The 16,647-nt window shown below is 48.4% G+C and overlaps 2 protein-coding genes across 2 annotated transcripts; one reads left to right on the forward strand and one right to left on the reverse strand.

Annotated features, from left to right (window-relative positions):
• The first annotated feature begins 479 nt into the window (after window positions 1-479).
• Window positions 480-6,729, forward strand: LOC122367251. The gene is made up of 9 exons (XM_043340195.1): window positions 480-528; window positions 1,037-1,159; window positions 1,393-1,482; window positions 3,282-3,460; window positions 3,840-3,954; window positions 4,295-4,409; window positions 4,761-4,910; window positions 5,255-5,488; window positions 5,875-6,729. The coding sequence occupies exons 2-9, from the start codon at window positions 1,078-1,080 to the stop codon at window positions 5,915-5,917; spliced, it is 1,008 nt and encodes a 335-aa protein (XP_043196130.1). The 5' UTR covers window positions 480-528; window positions 1,037-1,077; the 3' UTR covers window positions 5,918-6,729.
• A 3,890-nt stretch (window positions 6,730-10,619) lies between these two features.
• Window positions 10,620-15,865, reverse strand: LOC122367252 (MFS-type efflux pump MSMEG_3705-like). The gene is made up of 6 exons (XM_043340196.1): window positions 14,785-15,865; window positions 13,337-13,496; window positions 12,617-12,886; window positions 11,799-12,300; window positions 11,289-11,474; window positions 10,620-10,877 (listed from the first exon to the last, which is right to left on the reverse strand). The coding sequence occupies exons 1-6, from the start codon at window positions 15,102-15,104 to the stop codon at window positions 10,702-10,704; spliced, it is 1,614 nt and encodes a 537-aa protein (XP_043196131.1). The 5' UTR covers window positions 15,105-15,865; the 3' UTR covers window positions 10,620-10,701.
• Between the last annotated feature and the right edge of the window lie 782 nt (window positions 15,866-16,647).

The following is a 16,647-nucleotide window of genomic DNA, read 5'->3' on the forward strand; positions in this document are numbered from 1 at the left end:
GGTTCACGCCTCTTCCTGCAGAGATCACTTGGTTTAGTTATATCTTTGGGAAAGATAAGCAAGAAGTTGAAAACAAATGGTATAGTATATTTCCTAATTTTCCTTTTAAAAAAAATTATCGATTTAAGCGAGCAAAAACAAACCAAAACAAAAATGATACAAATTAACTGTTTCGAGGATATTACTAAGTGGATTAAATAGTAAAAGATTCAAAAAGTTATTTTCTAACGGATGGAAGTCAACCTTATGGTGTGAAGTGCCATTTTTCATAAATTTTACAAAATTTCCGGCACCTATCGTTATCGATTGATACATTCTAACTTTTACCTTCCATATTTCTTTGTCATTACCGCGCCGTTTATGAAACGTGATTAGTCCACTTCAAGGGCGCTGATTGGTCAAAAGGCAAAAATTGTATTTGTCTTCATTAGTGAGCCCCAGATATTCGCTGCACACTCATAATAAACAAAATTGCTGAAGGTTTGGTTGGTTTGCTGGGACTGTTGCACGCTGTGGATTACAAGAAAGGTCGATAGATACGAATATTATTTCGAGATGAAATTACTGGTGAACAACCTATTTCTTTTACTGATAACTTGAGTTCAAGAATCTCATAAATCCATGCTTTGTCCCAGTTTTTTTTAGCTGTTTCAGTTCAAGTTTTTGTTAAAACACCGTTTTTGTTTTTGTTTTTGGTATGCTTGCCATGTCCTATCACTTTGACCAATGTATGCTGCCACCTCAATAATTGTTGGCAATTGCAGCTCTCATCTGTAAAGTTTTTATTGCTACTTAACTTTGTTTGTGTTATTCCTCGTGATTCGAGGATAAATAATTTCAAATGTAGTGTCCGTTTTAGCCTCAGTTAACCTTTGCTCTGCCCTACATTTTGATGTTAAAACAAATTTGAATGCATCACATTTACTGAATGTCATATGGTAATAATTGGTTTAATGATCCATGCTTTCTTGGATGATCTATTTCATTGTTTGTAATTGTATCTTACCTTTTTATGGATGTTGTGGTATGCCAACAGCCAGTAGTGGCTGCAGGCAGTCAGGCTACTTTTGCCTCAAAATGGTCATACCAAGCAGTATACTAAGCATGGGATTGCTTTCCCCTGGTAGAAGATTGAGGAGCATTTCTTCTTCACTCTTTGGTGAGTTATAATAATTTTCATTTCCATGCCTATTCTATGCTATACATTAATCTGAACACAAATTTTCAATTTGTTTTCATCATTTTAATGCCTATCCTATGGTATGCTATACATTCTGAACACAAATATCTTTCATATATGGCTCATATATTGCCTGGTGAACCATTTATTAGTTTGATTTTATAAACAAGTTTCCACATTTTAAGGAAACATGTTGTTTCGTTTTTCTTCAGGATGCAGGATGCAGACAAGTGCAGCAAAATCAGATGAAGATGAGAAGAAGATGCAGTTTCTTACTGTGATGAGGGAGGTGCCTGTCCCAGGTATGCTGCTGGTCATCCTCATTCAGGCTACTAGTTGGTTGAAAAAAAAAACAATAATAAAGGTTTACTGATAAGTTTCCTTCATTTATGGACAAATTATATTATTCACACGCCTTACAAGCACATTGAAGATACTATTATTTACTCAAAACGACTTCACTAGATATGGAGGCCTACCAACCTATTTTCTTTGCGGTGAACTACAACTATGCAAAAAAGTTCAAAAGGATTGAGGTCCACGGAGAAACCTCCCGCAGACGACGCGTAGATGGCGCTGCTATAGTTGTGCTAGCGGCGACATCTACTTAGTTTTCGTAATTATCGCTAGGTGGCGGCATAGCGTGATTGATAGTTGATTGATACACTACTGGAGGCTCCGGAGCTTCTGCTTAGCGTAGCGCTATACACAATTAAAAATTAACCCGCGCACCGACGGGGGTCTGCGCCAACTTAGAACCGACGGGAGGGGGCGAATGACCGGCGATCGCCCCCCCCTCCCCCCCGGAGATCTCGAGAACGAAGCAAGATAGCGACAAGCGGTAAACGGCATGGGGTACGCATGGACAAGGACTACAATTTTTACTAAGGTCATTTTCAGGTCAGGTCAAAGATGACGTCACAGGGGTCGAAAAAGTAAAAATGGTGGCGCTAGATATGGAGTTTTTCTCGTATAACGTTCGAATTTGTCAAGCTATGAACAAACTAAGGGTATCATTGTGATCCTCTCGTCAATTCGCATCGAATCATATATATGTTGACCTCGAAAGGTCAAGGTCAAAGGTTGACCTCAGGTCACGTGAACTCGAGGTCATCAGTATATCATTCGATGCGCCTTGACGAGCTGAACACAATGAGACCATCCGCGCGGCTGTATCTCGTTCCTGTAAGGAGTTGTTGGCAAAAACCGTTAGTGACCTTTGATGACGTCACATGGCCCTACAGCTGGCCAACAGCAAAACAGGCCTCAAGGTAGTGAATGTTGATTGTATGTGAAGTCATGTATGGTATATGGGGCCATTCTGACACGTTTTGGTGGAAAAAACAGGGAGTTGATTTTTCCCTAATTGACTTAATGGGGAGGTCGAGAAATTGACCTGACCTTAGGTCATCGATATCAAAATTCCGAGATAAACAAGTTGTAGCCACCAATGACCTAATAACATCCTGCGGCTTTCAAAGGCCTACGTCATCTACTGTAGCTCTGACACTGTGGCAAAGTTGCAAAAAAGTGACTTGAGGCTAGGTCATTCAAAGTGACCTGGTAACCTGACCTTAAAAGTTAGGAGTTTCAAACTTGCACACCATGTGTAAAATTGATGAGAGAATAGTCATGCCAAATTTCGCGGTGCTACGCGCCGCAGTTTTTCGCTATTCACGAAAAACCTCAGGGGGGGGATAACCGCCCCACCGTCGGTGCGCGGGTTTACAACGATATTCAGGCTCTTAGAGTTGCAGACAAAAGTGCGTACCGCAAAAGTATGCATGGCAAATGTACGCCGGTAAAAGTACGTGGGATGAATGTACGTAGCGCTAATGTACGTGAGGTATAAAGAACGTATGGATAAAAGTGTGTGTCAGGTTTGGTTGGGTAGGTTTGTTGATTATAGATTTCGCAATATCGTCACTATCTTTCACACTTGGTGTTAGTCCCAATTCTTGTCTGGACTGGAAACACTCATCCTCCTAAAACGCTCGTACTATCCCTTACCTGATGATGGTTGCTCTACGATACTCCCCTTGATGACCTGACATCTGCCCCTACGATACTCCCCTGACCTGACCTCTTATCTACCCTCCAGTTGTCGTAGTAACTGCCGCGGCCTCTGGCGGTCCACGTCGTGGGTTCACCTGCAGTAGCTTCACCAGCGTTTCGGCACACCCACCTCTGGTCAGCGTGTGTATCGGTCAACCGAGCAGGTTCCTGCGGCTGGTGCTCGACACGGGACGGTTCAATGTGCACGTGCTGGCAGAGCGGCAGGTCAGTCGGTCGAGGGGAGGGAGAGGGGAGAGCGGGTTCATGGTGGGGAGGGTCAGTGGAGGTCGGTGCGTAGGGGACGTTTTGGACACTACACGCTTTCTTTGACTGCTCTTGCTCGTATCCAAAATATATCGTCCATTGACGCCTTTTTGTCTGATTTTATCGCCAAAAGGCAATAAATGCCGTTATTACGATTTGCTTACGACCTCGATAGGCAGTCTGAACATTGAGTCAGCCACAGTTTGTTTAACGCTTTTCAAGGAGATAGTTCTAGTCAGTAGGACAAATTTGATGGTCCTGTTTTGGTCGATAGTCTAGCCGAGGCAGCTTAATTACACCGCCCACCCTCTAGCTTCCCCTTCTCCCTTGTTGTACACAGGTGAGCCTCAGCGTCCACTTTGCCCGTCCTCCGGAGAAGAACGAAGACCAGTTTGACGGCATCTCACACACCACCGACGAGAATGGTGTGCCGCTGCTGCCCGATGTTGCCGCAGGTACCGATAATCGACCGATTCACTAACGGCTAGACGGGATAGACAAACTGATCAACTTGACAGGACTCGCAGGCAGAATATAGTGACAGACGAATTTCTGGCAGAAAGGCGATGACCGGTACCTGTCATAATGATTCGGACAGGCCGTGATAGGTACAGCTCTGAGAAACAAATGGAGGTGTAGATACTGTGTTTGACGTCTCCATGGGTATGCGACAGTAGCTGTTTTTTAAACCATGTACTGTTACTTGGCTTTGGTTGTTCATCCAGCATGACGAAATTGTTCCTCTGTCACCCCCGAAATCCTCTCACAGCACCGCTATTTGTTTGTGTTTTGCAGGCATTCGGTGTTCAGTGTTCAAGTCAGACATAGTGGGCGACCACGCTGTCATCTACGGCGAGGTTTTGGAGTCAACAGTAGCCCAGGACCGCCCTCCGATGGTGTTTTACCAGCGGTACGTGAAACAGCGCTGACCACACAGCTCAAATGTCTTTGATTTGTAACCCATTTAGCTGACCTAAATATCACTTCCAACTGTTTCAAGTTGCTCGGTCCACAAGACTATTTTGTCATTGCAATGTCCGTGAAGTTCTTCCATCGCCATACAGGTATGTTTTATAAGCAAAAGGCGCTAGTTTTGCAAGTTTTTCTCCGCGTTTTGATAAGCAACTTAATCCAGACCGGAGCTCTGCACTTTATGATTAGTACCTTTGACCAGTACCCTTCACGGTCAGGCAATTGCTGTATTGCCCACTGTTTCGTCCAGATATATCATTACATTCAATCTCCATCCCTTCCCCGCCAGGTCATACCACAGTCTGGCTGAGGCAGCGTTCATGTCAGCATTTGAGCGTCAGACTCTGCCCTTTGAGGACTGGACCCACGAGGCGCACATACGGATGGCCTGGAACTACCTGAGACAGCACCCGCTGCCAGAGGCCGAGAGACTTATCAAGTAAGGCGATCAAAGGGCTTGGGAAAGAGTAATCGACAAGGGTGACAGTCACTGTGATTGTGATGACTTTTAAAAGTTTTCAGAAGGTATAGGATAATTCGTTAAGTAAAAACAATTTTTGTTATGATGGCCTCTAGAGGGAAGAAGGAAAGAAAATTAACGGTAGGAAGAAATAAATCGATCCTTTTGTTTTCCTTTTATGAAGTCAACCTTATCGCGGTGCGATCTGTCTTGGGTTCAGAATGCGCATTTGTCTGCATTATCATCTCCAGATCACCGTTTCTATGTAAAAGCTACCGATACCCTATCGATACTGACCACCCATCTCACGTCTTGTCCCCCAGGCAAGGCATCCAGCGCTACAACATCGTCAACAAGACCCGCGTCTCCCGCGGCTACCACGAGACCGTCACGTGCTGTTTCGTGCGACTGGTGGCTGCCGCTCTGCGCGACCCTATCACCGGCTCTGCCAACACTTTCCGCGAGTTTCGGCGGCGCAATGAGTACCTGTGGGACTCAACTCTGGTGGGACGGTACTACTCACCGGAAAGGATTAACTCGGAGGAGGCGCGATTGAGGTGAGGACTGAGGGGCGCATTGTGGGAGGGTGAAGTTCATGATGTGGGGATGGGGTATGAAGACGTTAGGTGGGGAGTGGTGACAGAGTGGAGGGATAGATGAGATGTAATAATAATGTTTACTGATAAGGTCTTGTTCGTTGTAAAATACATGACGTATTTTAGCTAATGACTTTAATATGTGCATTTAATGGTTTGTCTATGATAGATGACATCTTGCTTAGGAGATAGACTTAGTGACTTAATTCTTGGTTGTTTGGTGGCGTATTATATCGTCAATCAGCGTTACATTTTCTTGGCTTGCAATCGGCTTATGGCCCTTCAGTCACTTTCTTTCCCAGTTTCGCGAAGCCTTCAACTAATCATGAATGGACATCTTTCCCCAGCTTCGTGGAGCCGGACCGTCAGCCTCTGCCTGACGTCAGCTGAGACGATCTCGCCTTCTCTGAACGGACTAGTTCAGTTGCCGTCTCGACCGTCGCCTCCCGGAGCGTCATCAAGCCCTGAACTCAGGTCAGCGACTGAAGCGGTGCTTGTGTCACGGCTTTTAAATGCAGCTGGGGAAGCTGGGTTTGTTAGGAAAATGAAGTAAGGGCGATGGAATGTGCCACTGTGCGCAGCTGTGTCATTGTGCTTTGTTTGTTATTGATCCAGATAGATTGACTTTGTGAGGTGATTTCAAGGTAATAGCTACCTATGTGGCACATCACGTCCATGTGTAGATGCGACAGCAGTCGGTTGACCAGCCCCCACGAAAGATTGCAATGCAACATTGATGAGTTTAGGCAAGCAGAGCTACAAGAATGGTTCCATAAGATTTATAAGCTTAAATTCGCGTAAAAATGAAGGAACCGGTAGCTTTACGTTTGTCTCTCTTGCATGTCGGATTTTTTTTTTTTTTTGGGTGGGGGGGGGGACAGGATTATAAGCTCAACGCAGCTGTCTGATGTAGTTCATAACTTAATCCCTTAGAACCTAAACGGTGGGATCTTAATTTGTAACGTACCAATCGATTTATTATTATGAAGGTTATCATCTGAATATTTATACTTCAACATCGGCATTTGGTATAACTACCCTACGCTACGTGCAGTAATGTGCAGTAATGTCTAAAGCAGTAATGTCCTCGGCTGTGCAAACGTGTGCGTCAGAGTCCAAATGTCCAACTCTAGTCGTACTTTGTGCCAGGTTCATAACGGGTGACTGTCGGAACATATTTTTATATAAAGACATCGCCGGTGCTTTTCTCTCTCGTAATGCGTTCTGTATGAGTGTGTCTTGGTTCACATTGAAATGACTGATAGTGCAAATAACTAACCTTTGAATGCTGATGAGCAAGTGATTTTGGCAATTAATGTTGCAATAATTCTACTTCATTGTCATCTTGCTTTGCCCATCCAGCGATGGGATATAATTCGATGCATCCATTGTATTGTATTGAACAATCATGAGCGATCCACATTCTGAAAGTGCGTGGCGATTACTGCTCAGAATCCGTATCCGCGGTTACTAATCTAATTCACAGCATTCACACATTCACTCACGTCAAAGCACGGACAGAGACACTTTCGTAGTACCACAGGTACAACTCACTGTTGGTCAGCGACGATCAGTTGATGCCCCGTCCACTATCGCGGCTTTAACAGATCGGGCAAAGGGGGCGGGAGACAGCTGCGACAGCTGAGTTGGGAGACTGTTGAGTAGAGCAGCGGCTCGATAGCCGAACCGCCGCCTACCCGTTTCCAGCCGTGGTCGCGGAAGGTGAAAGAGGTGGTCTTGCCTGGAGTGTCTCTCCCGGACAGCGCTGTTTGTGACGAACATGGTTGCCAATTCCTCGGGTTCGCCGCGCTGAATGGCTTTGTGGGCGATAACAAGGGTTTGGTAATCAGCCATATGACGCGGGGACAACCACCCGAGCTTTTTTCGCAGGTCAGAGACATGGGCAAATTTACGGCGACCGAAAATCACTCTAGCAGCGAAGTTCAGAATTTTTTGGAGACGATCGAAATTTTTTTGGGACCCATTGCCATAAACTGAGAGGCAGTACTGAATGCGTGAGATCACGAGTGCTGTCACGAGCGTTCTAATGATGCCATCCGGGAGACTGTGGCGCGCATGGGAGAGACCGATCAACAGTCCCGTACACCGGCGGCTGAGTTCGGAGACGTGAGCGTCCCAGGATAGAGTACTGTCAAAAGTGACACCCAGGTTCCCCACCTGCGCGCACGGCTGCAACGCTGCGTCACGGAACGATACCCTGAAATCTGGCAATTTGCGTAAATTTTGACGACTGCCGAAGACAATGAGCTGTGTTTTACTGGCGTTGACCTTCAGGGCGTTAGCGCAGAACCATTCGTTGAGTGACGCGAGCGAAACCTCCATGCGCGAGATGAGAACTCCAAGGTTCCTGGCAGGACCGCTAACCAATACTTGGGTGTCATCGGCATATTGAAAGACTACTGCATCACCCGCGTACAGCGATAAGTTGTTAGAGAAGATGGTGAAAAGTAACGGCCCTAACGCAGAGCCCTGGAAGACACCCATGGTATTAGGAAGAGGCCGAGACAGCACTCTACTTCCGGACCCATTTTTCAACGACACGCTCTGGGTGTGTCCATGAAGATAGGCGGCGAACCAGGAAATTTCGATACCGTGCAGCATAAGTTTTTGCATCAGAAGCTCGTGGTCTATCACGTCAAAACATTTACTAAGATCGAGAAGGCATAGCATTGAGATCTGCCCCTTGTCGGTGGCGGCCAGGATGCGTTCAGTGACGGACAACAACGCGGTTTCAGTAGAGTGCCGGGGGCGGAAGCCGTGCTGTGAGGATGCCAGAAGGTGATTATGAGAGAGATAGATGTAGAGCTGCTGATGGACAATGCGCTCAACCACTTTCATAATTACAGGAACCAGGGAAATGGGCCGGAAGTTTGCGGGGTCTGAAGGATTGCCGGATTTGAACAGAGGGTGAACTATGGAATGTTTCCATGAATCGGGGATATCGGATTGAATTAAGCAGGTATTGATAATATGCAGGATGACACCACCAATAGCTCGGAATCCGGCTTTCAGCATGCGAACGCAGACACTGTCGGTACCGCAAGCACCCGAGCTACGCATGCTGAAAATCGTCCGCTCAAGCTCGGCAAGTGTGATTTCTCGAAGTTGAAAACTGCATGCGCCAACACGGGTAAGACGTACATTCAAATCGGTAGGTGCGTTTTGGGCTCGGATCTCGGCAGCGACACGAGGACCGACGGATACAAAGAAAGAATTTAAGTCATTGGCAGATAGGTCAGGCTGAACATCAGAACCATCCTTCTTACCGGCAACCACCGACCTGATACATTGCCAAACTTTGTTGGGGCCCCGTTCCCCGATTTCCCTCTGTAGTTCCACCCGCCGGTCGCGACGCAAAGCCGCCCGGACAGAGCGGTTAAGGTTTTTGTACTCGCTCGAGTTGCGGCCTAAATGGCGGAGCGCAGCGCGACGTTGGGACATGAGATCTCGAGTGGCGACGGAGACGGGAGGAGCAATCGGGTTACGGATAGACACACGCTTAATTGGGGCATGGGCATCGAAAACAGGTACGAAGGAAGACAAGAAAGCATCCCACTTATCACTGACGGTTTCGGCGGAGAATACATAATCCCAGTCAACATCGAGTAAGTCATGATGCAGTGCAGGGTGATCTAAACGCTTAAAGGAGCGAGACGAGATAACAGTGGGCTTTTGACGCAGTTTCGGCACATTCACAACGACATCGATAAATTTGTGAGGACTGAAGTGACAATATTTAACACGGGTGTCGCAAACGAGATCACGGTTGTTAACAATACACACATCCAGGAGCGAGCCGGAGGAAAATGTTGCAGTTGTCACTAATTGATCTAATGAGTAATTTGATAGGAAGCTGCTTAGGTGTTGACGCGCGCGGAAATTGGGCTCTTTCAATAAATCACAGTTGAGGTCGCCGCAGATGACAAGCGGAACACTGGGGTAATCGATTATAACTCGTTGCAGTTGGGCCTCGAGGTCCGTGAAGTCGGCAAGCAGAGCAGCCTCACTGTGTCGGGGTGGCCGATACAGGGAGCAGATAATCAGCTGCCGGCCCTGTTCAAGCTTTAGCAGCGCCCACAGTGACTCCAGGCTGCTGGCAGAGCTCCCACGGCCCGGAATCTTGAGTGCGGTTGACGTGATTTTAGCCTTGGTGATAATTGCGACACCGCCGTAACCGCTACCATCTGGGCGGTCCACACGACAAAGCGTGTATCCTGGAATGACCAGGAGGCGGTTCGGGGTGGTCGAGCGCAGCCAGGTCTCAGCCAGAAGCATGGCGTCGTAGTTGTGTCGATTGAGCTCAAACGTCAGCTCCTGAATTTTGGGCTTCAGGCTTTGAATATTCAGGGAGCCGATGAGTAATTTGGGCGGGTCGGTCGGCCGGCTAGACTGGCGCTGAGTCTGTCGAGCAGGCCGGCCATGTGCTCCGTCCACTAGGCTGAGGGGGCGTGGCCGATTATGACGGCGGATGACATGGGCGGGAAGACTGCGCCGGATAGTCTCGGCGACTTCCCGAGCCGTGTTGTTGTTAAGCCGGTCACGCACCTCCATCAGAAATGCCAGGTCGTATGCACAGGCAGGAGCAATTTGGTCGTCCCGTCGATGGTTGATGTCAGGTGTTTGGCACTCTACACGACGAGACCCGTGAGGGGTCCCAGTGCCGGGAGCAGTCAGCTGTTCGCTGCTCCCATGTCCCCTCGCGCGCCGAGCGCGCCAGCCTGCGCGACGGCCGCGCCGAGCGGGCCGCCGGGGCAGGGGACGAGGGTCGGCCGGCATTGTTGTTAGCTTTAAAGGGATGTTGTTTGTTTTAAAGGGAAAATACCATTGAAGGTATTTTCCCTTTTTGACGCGGTGCATTGTGTGATCTTCAAGGTCCAGTTAAGCATGTTCACTGGCTGTGATATACCTATTGAATGCAATGTGATGTTATTGCTTGAGCAGGCAATAAAAAAAAAACGGAACTGGAGCGATGGTGTTTTCAGAAAGATGTTACGGTTCCTGGTGCAATATGGTTGCCTATTCGGGAAGAGGTCAAGTTATGGTGGCATTCAGGTCAAGGTGTGACATGAAATTTACAGATTGGAAACTTGTATTGTCACATCACAATTCACGATACTCGCTCCCTCCCGGAAGTCGCTGTTTGAAAGCACGACTCACTCCGCGCTGTCAAACGCGAGGTTTGTCTCTCCCTTGCCGTCCAGCGATGACCGTTTGGAGGGAGTTTGCTCCGTTTGAGCCTTCCGAAGGTCTCTCCGTAGTGCTAGTAGCGCCAGGACGTAGACGATAGCTCCCAGGATGTACTCTCCGGGGAAAAACAGGTACAGAGTATCTGAGGGAGAAACAAACGTATTGTACAGGTCTACCAGATACCAGCACACTCACCTCACTAAGAATACGAAAATGTTAAGAAGTTGGCGTAATTCCAACTACAACTTTGTTGGAAGTTGGAATTGTAGACACGCTTTAGAAAGAACTGGATCGTAACGTTTATGGAATCGAATATGCTACACTTCACATGTGGCAATTCTCACAGGACAAATCAATATTAACCGTGCTTGGGTTACAAACTTATGAGTCACACTTCATCCAATGGTATTTGAAGGCTCCTGGCTAAAAGATGTTTCGCACCACTTATTTGGTTCTTTAGTATCTGCATGAAGTGACGGACAAAGCCTCCAAAACAGCTGACATGAGACTCAGTGCTTAGTATCGTTACCAGCCAGGTAATCGCGCCACTCACTTCTGAGAGCCTCGACCTCCGTGTATCCGGCGTTCTTGAATGCCTGCTTCACCGGGTTCAGCAGTAGCGGCATGTTACCGCCGATGTTAGTCGTAATGAAGAAGTACAGGGCGACAGCAGAGGTGCGGACCTCGGCCGGGACCAGCTCCACCAGAACGACGAGCGTGATGGGGACCCATACCTCACCTGAGACACATGGAGGGCATGGTCGGGATGACGTGTATCAATACAAAGTTGACAGACGATGGATATCGTTGGTACTAACAACGGATACTTTCGAGCCTTTTAGACTTTTTTAGGGGGGGGGGACTTTGATTCCCTGTCGCTGCAACTGTTCATCGCATCGATTGTCTTGTGACTTATTCAAACAGTCGCCATCCTCGAAGTGATGCTCACTGCAAGCTGCCAAATGAAGTAGGTACTAGGTATCTGCACTCCGCGGTATTTGGTCTCTCACCGATGATGTATGTCTGTATGAGACTGACGTAGGGCCTACACAACTCGACTCACCGATGATGTAGGTAGGTATGAGGCAGATGTAAGCCCATGGTGGCTCCAGGAACAGCACGCAGAACACGAACGGCGCCGCCAGCAGCTGCGAGGCCACGATGACCCAGACGCGACCGTGCGGCCCAACGCGGCTCACCACGCGGTCTGAGACGAACCCGCCGACCAGCACTCCCACCGAACCGGACACCATCGGTATCCACGACATGTAGGTGCCGATCTGGGCCGGGGTTTGTCCGGTGCTCTCGAAGTATGTCTCGGCACTGTAGGACCAGACGTAGCCGGCTGCGTTTCGTATCGCTCCGGCCAGGGAAAGGAGGAGGATGGATGGACGGAAGAACATGCGAAGAAGATGAGGAAGTCTCCCAAAGAGGGAGTCCTGGGATGTTGAGGAGTCTGAGGGCGGAGGTAGATCGGTTAGAGGTGGTTCGCGAAGTGTGAAAAGCATGAGGAAGCTGAGCAAGATCCCAGGACTGCCAGAGAGGAAGTACGCCCATCGCCAACCCTGGAAGAAGAGCAGGCGCAAGTGGTCAGGAGCATAAAGATCTCAAATACAGAGAGGCCATTTACTTAGCAGAATGGACTTTCGATAGTTCACTGACACTTATGGAGAATGACACCCGAAGGTGACCAAGAGAATATCAAAGAGGACGTCATAGTCCGAAGGTTGAACGGTGGTTGTGCGTTACATTATAGGTAGCGAAGTTTGGAGAACGGCAATCTGTATTCAGGAACCCATTTCATAGCCTGGCTCTTATTGTGTGCTTTCGTTAGGGCGTTCCGTCAGGCGTCACCTCTCCTCTTTTCCCTCGACTGCTCACCATTCCCATAATATCTGCCTCTGTGATGAAGTCGCCAACGGCGTACGACAGCGAGTACCCGAAGTAGATGCCCCAGTTGTAGACGCCGAGCGCTGTGCCTCGCAGCTCGGGACTGAAGTAGTCGGCCAGCAGCGAGGTGGCGAACGGCGTGCAGCCGGCCTCGCCGAACCCGACTCCGAACCTCAGCGCGGCCAGCTGCCAGTACTGCTCAGCCAGGCCCGTCAGGACCACACAGGTGGACCAGACGAACAGACAGCCGCAGAGTAGCAACTGTTGGGAGAGAGAAAGGATTGCTATGTCGAATCGGTGCTCTCCGAGGCACGGCCTTTCGGAAGTCCCGTTTGGTTCGAAAGGCGGCGGACATCCTGAACCTTACATACGCCGACCTCATCCTTTTACCGCATTCCCAGTCGTGGTACTACAATATCCGCGCCAGGCGTGGAACGAAGTGGCATCTACAGCTCCTCAACTTCGAAGAGTAGAGGTGAATGGTTAGGTTAAAATTACCTCTTTCAAGGCCAATCTGTGGACATGACCATACCTTTCCCCGATTTTAGGGCTAGCCAACTTCTTTGTTGGACCAGACCCCACCCTTTCCATGGGCTGCTTGTGTCTTACGCAGTTCGGCTTACGTAATACGTTAGGTACCTACTTCTCTTCTGGCCTGTCAGATCGGCGTTACATTGCTCCCTTCTACAATGCCTACCGGTGTCACATTACCTTTCGGTTGTACAGATCAGCAGCTATTCCCAGTGGCACTCCCGCTATGGTAAACACCAACACGAAGATGGGTCCAGCCAGCAGGTCGTATTCGGTTCCGGTGCCGGTGTAGTCCCATTTGCAGCCTGCTGAGTTGCCAGCATCCACCAATGAGATACATCTGCAATGGACGAAGTGTATGTAGGAAATCAACTGATCCAGGACGGCACACATCTCCGTTATGCCGGTGCGAGCGACTTTAGCGAGTGTCATTTGAGCGAACGTCATTTGAGCGAACCATTTTCAGCGACTGGCAACTTAGCGAATATCAAATTGAGCGATTATCAAATATAGCGATTATCAATTTAAGCGAAAGCTATGTTTCAGCGACATCTTTTTCGTCGACTACAGTTTGAGCGAATGTCATTTCAGCGAAACACTTCATCGTCCCGTAACGGTGTATTTTTCTTTTTTCTTTTGCGAGCGTTCGTACAACGAATGTTTCTGGAACTTTTCATGGTTATCCGGAACTGGATGGCGGATGTCACGTTCAAAGTTCCGACATTAAGCTCCAAATTTAATGCCACATTTCTAAAAAAAAAAAATACAGCGGTTCGATTTCACCCCCTCCCCCTGCTGTTTGCCAATAATGATGACCAAACGTTTGTTCAGAGATTCATATTGCTTGTGCTGTTTTTCGCAGAATTCCTCCGCTTGAACTTAGATTAGTTCCCCATGTTGTAAAATTTGTTCTTGCTCCAAGCACCGTACGAATTTCCAGATATTTGGTTGAGGTCCCTGAAACATAGACTGGATCCCCCTGTGCCATCCCTCGAGTTTATTATTGGTCCTTGGCATTCCTTCCATCGTCCTATCTCTCACGTTCCACATTTCCAGATCAAAGTTGCAAAATGAGGCCAGATATTTTTGTGGTTTCTAAGCTTAAAAGAAAATGTTTAATTTGCCGCGCGCAGCTTGAAGCATGACACATACTAAGCGGGTATTCCAAGGGCAAGAATTCCCAAAAAGTAGCAAATGATGGACTTCCGTCGCGTACGGTTTCGCTGTAACTGTGTTCGCTCAATTGGTCCCCCATTGACCTACATATATTCGCTCAATCTGGTTTCGCTGATTCTGGTCCTCGCTTAAGTTGATAATCGCTGTGATTGAATTCGCCGACTTGACAATCGCTGAAAAAGTCAATCGCTTAAATTGATAATCGCTGAAAAGGCTTCGCTCAAATGTCTTTCGCTGAAATGACGCTCGCTCAGGTGTCGCAGAACCCCGTTATGCTGTGGTTTAAATAGAATGTTAGAAGACTACCCGAAGGTGTCATCTCAATTGTAACGATACCACAATTCCAAATTCTCATAGGCGTCAAGTTACGGTATAGCTTTTCCTGCGAGGTACCTCGAAGTTTCCGCACAGGAAACAACATCCAACAACCCGCCTTCCACCATCCAACTTACGTCGTTCTGTCGGTACAGTTTGAGCAGTCTGTCTCCTCCAAGGTAGACGGTACCGTATCATTCAGAAGACACCCCTGGTCTCCGAAGTGGATCTCCTGAGCCGAAGACCTCGCCACAACGGCCAGCATGTACCGATCCAGCTGGTTCAGCAAGTTTGTGAACGCCAACAGTGCTAAGACGTAGAGACTGTAGCCGGAGGATCGAAGGAGAAGGGCCCGGATGCCACCGGAAGGTGCCGGCTTGGGGAGGGATGTCGGGACGGCTAGTTCGCATCCTGTCGGGAAGTGCTCGGACAGACGCGACGCTCGTCTCTGCGTCATGATGGTGGTGGAGTATGTGAACCAAGTCGAGCTGATGAGAGATGGCTGAGTTGAGGCCCACACAACGAAGGTTTGTGTTCGAGGTTTGCTTTCCCTTTCAAATGGAAAGGTGAAATTTCCAAATGCGAAGTTAAATTATTTATTCCAGCGATCCTTCTGGCGCTTCCGCTAGGATATATCTTTGAATGGATCCTCCGGGTACGCTTCTCTTGTAACCACTTCCGAGGAGAATATTTTGAAAAGATCTCGTACAGACCCTCGCTTTCATAGATGGCCACCAACGCTACGCTCCTGTATCTTCTTTCCCGCTGGTCTTTCCTTTCGGGAGCCACAGTCCTCGTCCATCAAAGACATCGAGCTCACCCGACGTCTTTGTTCAAAGCGCTCTTCTGGGCCGTCAAGGTGTCTCAATCACCTGGGATATCAAGCTACGTTTGCCAGAAGAAAAGATGCTTAGCTCCTCAGGTATCCTGAGGCTATCCTGGGCAACCAAGCTCGACGGGACTTCACGACAACGATGTATCTTCAATCTTGAGGTCACCCTGGATCCTTAGGCCACCGAGCTCTTCAGATCAACGTGTTCTCCAGGTCTTCAAGGCACTTCGACTCAACCAGGCTGCAGGTCTTCTTCCTCCTTGGACCTCAGGGGTCACCAAGGTCTCGAAGGTCACCAAGTCACTGTAGAAGTGTAGACCTCCCTAGGTCACTGAGGTCGCCGGAGTGGCCGGTCGCACGGTCCGAGCCGTGCGTCCCACCGTCCACCACTGGTGACAGATTGTCCTGTCGTCTCTCCGTGGGATCATTGCCAGCTGAGGTCCACCCACCGAGATTGATATCAGTGAGGATGTATGAACGGACGCCTTGTGTCGGTAAGCGCTCAGACAAGAGTGCGGGAGGGATGGCGGCCTGCACACAAGTGGTTGATGTCGATAAATGTGTTATTATGTCAATCACGCGTGGACTGGTAACCACTTCACGTGATCTCGAGGAGATAGTTCAACTGACGCGTGAATGGGATTGCAGCTTTAGTATTGGGAACGATCTTGTTTCTAGTGCTCGTCATGAAAAACGCAAACTCATAGTGACTTTTGGTTCAAATTTACCTTCTTGACCCTGGGTTTTTCGTAGACGTACCTAATGTAAAAAAGTTACGTTTTTTTTGTCTTTATTCACACATTCATGATGCGTTCATGATTGTCTCCCATTGGGTATTTATCCCGCGCCCGGCTGGGGGTCCTGGATTTCCACGCCCTGCTGGGGGGGGGGGGGTTGTTTGAACACCCCCCTTGTAACTCGGCTCCTGGGCCACGTAGCGATACGCGGAAGGCGGCGTTCGAAAAAGCGTCAAATATAATGACGAAATCACTTCGGTCAATTTTTTGGTCAGGTCAAAGGTCAGGTCACCAGAGGTCATTGAAGACTAAATTTCGCCGATTTCCAGGTCGAATGTCGAAAATTTCCAAGAAGCCAGCGCATAACTCGGGAACCAATAGAGCTACAGCGCCGCGGAAAAGCGCATTCGATAGCCCTATTAATGCCCTTT

The sequence above is a fragment of the Amphibalanus amphitrite genome, unplaced genomic scaffold (assembly GCF_019059575.1).
Source record: "Amphibalanus amphitrite isolate SeventyFive unplaced genomic scaffold, NRLGWU_Aamphi_draft 000859F_arrow, whole genome shotgun sequence".
Taxonomy (NCBI): domain Eukaryota; kingdom Metazoa; phylum Arthropoda; class Thecostraca; order Balanomorpha; family Balanidae; genus Amphibalanus; species Amphibalanus amphitrite.

Excerpts from the sequence above, each read along its gene's own strand:
- LOC122367251 (XM_043340195.1), top strand. The coding sequence starts at position 1,078 with ATGGTCATACCAAGCAGTATACTAAGCATGGGATTGCTTTCCCCTGGT. Across the intron at positions 1,483-3,281 it reads GAGGGAGGTGCCTGTCCCAG|TTGTCGTAGTAACTGCCGCG; the intron begins GTATGCTGCTGG and ends TCTACCCTCCAG. Across the intron at positions 4,410-4,760 it reads CCGATGGTGTTTTACCAGCG|GTCATACCACAGTCTGGCTG; the intron begins GTACGTGAAACA and ends CTTCCCCGCCAG.
- LOC122367252 (XM_043340196.1), bottom strand. The coding sequence starts at position 15,104 with ATGACGCAGAGACGAGCGTCGCGTCTGTCCGAGCACTTCCCGACAGGA. Across the intron at positions 12,887-13,336 it reads CTGATCTGTACAACCGAAAG|TTGCTACTCTGCGGCTGTCT; the intron begins GTAATGTGACAC and ends CTCTCCCAACAG. Across the intron at positions 11,475-11,798 it reads CATACCTACCTACATCATCG|GTGAGGTATGGGTCCCCATC; the intron begins GTGAGTCGAGTT and ends CATGTGTCTCAG.